The sequence below is a fragment of the Arachis ipaensis genome, chromosome B6, assembly GCF_059453495.1.
Source record: "Arachis ipaensis isolate K30076 ecotype BB chromosome B6, ASM5945349v1, whole genome shotgun sequence".
NCBI classification, from domain to species: domain Eukaryota; kingdom Viridiplantae; phylum Streptophyta; class Magnoliopsida; order Fabales; family Fabaceae; genus Arachis; species Arachis ipaensis.
The window spans coordinates 106,627,102-106,630,503 of NC_142441.1; the positions used below are offsets into that span (position 1 = coordinate 106,627,102).

Genomic DNA, 3,402 nt, shown 5'->3' on the forward strand with positions numbered 1-3,402 from the left:
CCACACAAACCCCCAAGGAGCCACGTTAACTTCCACGTTAACTTAGTTAACGTGGAAGCTAACGATGAGGAATGAATGATGAGCCAACGTTAGTGACACTCAACATTGTCACTAACGTTGGGATGGCTAAGAATGGCCACGTTAGAAGCCACGTTAACCTAATTAATGTGGACTCTAACGTGAGATCTAGGGGCACATTGGAACGTTAGTGACAATGTTGAGTGTCACTAACGTTCTCGAAGTTTGGCAAGGCCACGTTAGAAGCCACGTTAACCTAGTTAACGTGGGCTTTAACGTGAAGCAACAAGGGGCACACTGGAACGTTAGTGACAATGTTGAGTGTCACTAATGTTCTCGAAGGTTGGCAAGGCCACGTTAGAAGCCACGTTAACCTAGTTAACGTGGGCTCTAACGTGAGGAAAAGGGGTACATTGGAACGTTAGTGAAAATGTTAAGTGTCACTAACGTTCTCGAACTTATACTTTCACTAAATGTTAACACCCCTAACGCCCTGAGCTAAAGTCTCTGTCCACTTAGCACTTTCTCTCTGCAAGTAAAGCCAAGCCCAAATAAAGAAAAGAACTGCTTCAAACTCAAGATCCAAAGGCCCAAGACTTGAAGAGCCAACTAGAAGCTAAGAGAAATAGTATATATAGGAGTAGCTTTGAATTGTTAAGGAGTTCTGAAGGGCTGGAAAAAGGGAACTACTCTCTGTATTTTACTTTCTCTGCATTTTCTAGTTTGAGGATGTATTCTCCATCTTTATTTTCATTTTCTAGAGCTATGAACAACTAAACCCCTTTCATTGGGTTAGGGAGCTCTGTTGTAATTTGATGGATCAATACTAATTTTCATTATTCTTCTTCTATCTTTTCTCTTGATTTTACTTGAAAGCTTTCGATCTTCATCCCATTGAGTAGTTATCTTGGAAAAGAAGCTATTCAAACTTGGATCTCTTTTGAACCTTGAAAGAGGAATGAAGAGATCAAGCTAGAAATTCTTTCTCATGTTGGACCAAATTGGGTTTGGATGGGTATGTGACTATAACCCTCTCAATACTTGATTTGGGAAATGCATGTGGTATAATCAGTGACCATACTTCATCTCTTCTCATGAGCAATTGACCAAGGAATTGGCTATTGATCAAGACTTGAGAGATTGAATTGCAAGAAATTGTAATTCAATCAATTAAGATTGCCAAGGAGATCAATGAGTGCATTAATTGAGGAAGAGATGAAAATAAACTTGATCCGGAGAATTGCAACATCTCCTAAGCCCAATGAACTCCGCATCTCTGATCTTACCCATTCTCTTTAATTTTTGCCATTTACTTTTATGAGCAAATTCCCTATTCCCATTTACAATTCTGCAATTTATTTTCAGTCATTTACTTCCAGTCCTTTAATTCTAGCATTTACTTTTCTGTTATTTACATTCTCGCCATTTTATTTTCTGCAACTCTCAACCCAAATTCTGGATTCGCTCAACTAGAATATTCTTCTAATTAAAGTTGCTTGATCAATCAATCCCTGTGGGATTCGACCTCACTCTATTGTGAGTTTTTACTTGATGACAAATTCGGTACACTTGCCGAAGGGAGATTTGTTGAGAGACAAGTTTTCCCCGCATCAGACGCGAAAAAGATAAGGGGATGCGAGCGCACAAAGCGTGCGATTGCTCCCACCAGAGGGATTGCACTAAAGCGTGCGGACGCACAGGGGCGTGCGCTCGCACAGATGGCTTCTCTTTTTAAAAAAAAAATCGAAAAGAAATTGCTTGAGGTACAGAATCATGTGTACGTGCGAACACAGGTCCATGCGCACGTACAGAAGCAAACATGGGGAGGGTGTTCACGCGCACAACTCATGCCAACGCTCCCGCCAGAGGGGTTGTCAGTTGGTGTGCGGCCGCACAGATAGCGCAAAAAAGGACATGCGTGCGTACGCACAGAGAAATGCGCATGCACAGGTCATAGAAACAGGGCAGCGCCCACGCACATACTGTGCTGGCACTGTGACCAGAGGGCACTGCAAAGGGTGTGCGGACTCACAAGCTCGTGCGCACGCACAGATGGTGAAAACGTAGTTGTGTGCGCACGCACAGCAAGGTGCGTACGCACAGATGTCCTGTTTCACAAAAATTTTTTCTTTTCAAAAATAAGGTACCAACCCTTAGTGCATCAACGTATCAACCCAAAATCATACAAACATTTACAAATTCATGATCCACAAGCAATTCAACAAATTTAACTCAAAAAAAATCAAACCAAACCTAAGCTAATCATCATATCATAAGAAAGCAACTAATTCAAAAAGCTATGAACAAAGGATAAAGTTGGAACAATGTTACCATGGTGGGGTGTCTCCCACCAAGCACTTTGGTTTAAAGTCCTAAGTTGGACTTTGCATGGCTTCATTAATCAATTTGAGACCTCTCCAAGGAGGAAAATCTCCAACACCTTGGCATTCTTGGATTGAGTGTGATCCATTGAATTAGACTTCTTGGCAACATTCTCTTCTTCTTGTTCCTTGCCAACCTCAATCACTTGATCTTCAATTATATTGCACCCAAAGATAGAGTAGGCTTCGAGAATGGGTTTCTTGGATTCCTCTAAAGTGAACTTTACTACTTTGCCATCGACTTCAAAAGAATAGACTCCTAAATGTGCATCCAGCTTGAACCGGGATGTCTTCAAAAACGGCCTTCCCAGTACAATGGATGATGTCTTGTCTGAGTCAATGGGAGGGGTCTCCAAGATGTGAAAATATACCGGGAAGAGTAAACCTTGGATGTCAACTAGGACATTTTCCGCAATTCCCACAACTGATACAATGCTATTATCTGCCAACACAAATCTCGCCCGAGACCTCTTTAGCGGTGACAAGTTCAATCTCTCATAAATGGGGAGTGGCATAATGCTTATGCACGCTCCCAAGTCGCACATACAATCCATGAACTTTATCCCACCAATCAAACAAGTAACCAAACATGGACCGGGATCATTGCATTTTTCAGGAATTAGAGAAGAGATAGGATCATCTACCGGCCTTTTGTTGAATTTGCCAATCTTGTCCTTATGTGTGCAAACATCTTTGAGGAACTTGGCATACTTGGGCACTTGTTGAATGGCTTGAAAGAGAGGGACGGTGACTTCAACATTCTTAAAAATTTCCACCATGTTGGGGTCAAGTTCTTCTTACTTCTTAGCCTTCTTAGCCAAAGCTGGAAATGGAATTGGCATAGGCTCTTCAAGCGGATTCTTCCTCTTTGACTCCTTGGCCTTGAGTGGTTCCTCCTCACCTTTCACAAAATTTTTCTCCTCATCCTTCATCACTTCCAAATCATCTCCCATCTCTTTATTGTGAGTTTCCTCACTCAAACTTGTAGGCACAACACCAATTT

General features: G+C 41.8%; 1 protein-coding gene across 1 annotated transcript; it reads right to left on the reverse strand.

Annotated features, from left to right (window-relative positions):
* Positions 1–2,419: 2,419 nt before the first annotated feature.
* Positions 2,420–3,178, reverse strand: LOC148562200 (uncharacterized). The gene has a single exon (XM_088490829.1). It carries the CDS (start codon positions 3,176–3,178, stop codon positions 2,420–2,422), a length of 759 nt encoding a protein of 252 aa, XP_088346955.1.
* Positions 3,179–3,402: the final 224 nt, after the last annotated feature.

Coding starts and splice junctions, on each gene's coding strand:
- LOC148562200 (XM_088490829.1), bottom strand. CDS start 3,178: ATGGTGGAAATTTTTAAGAATGTTGAAGTCACCGTCCCTCTCTTTCAA.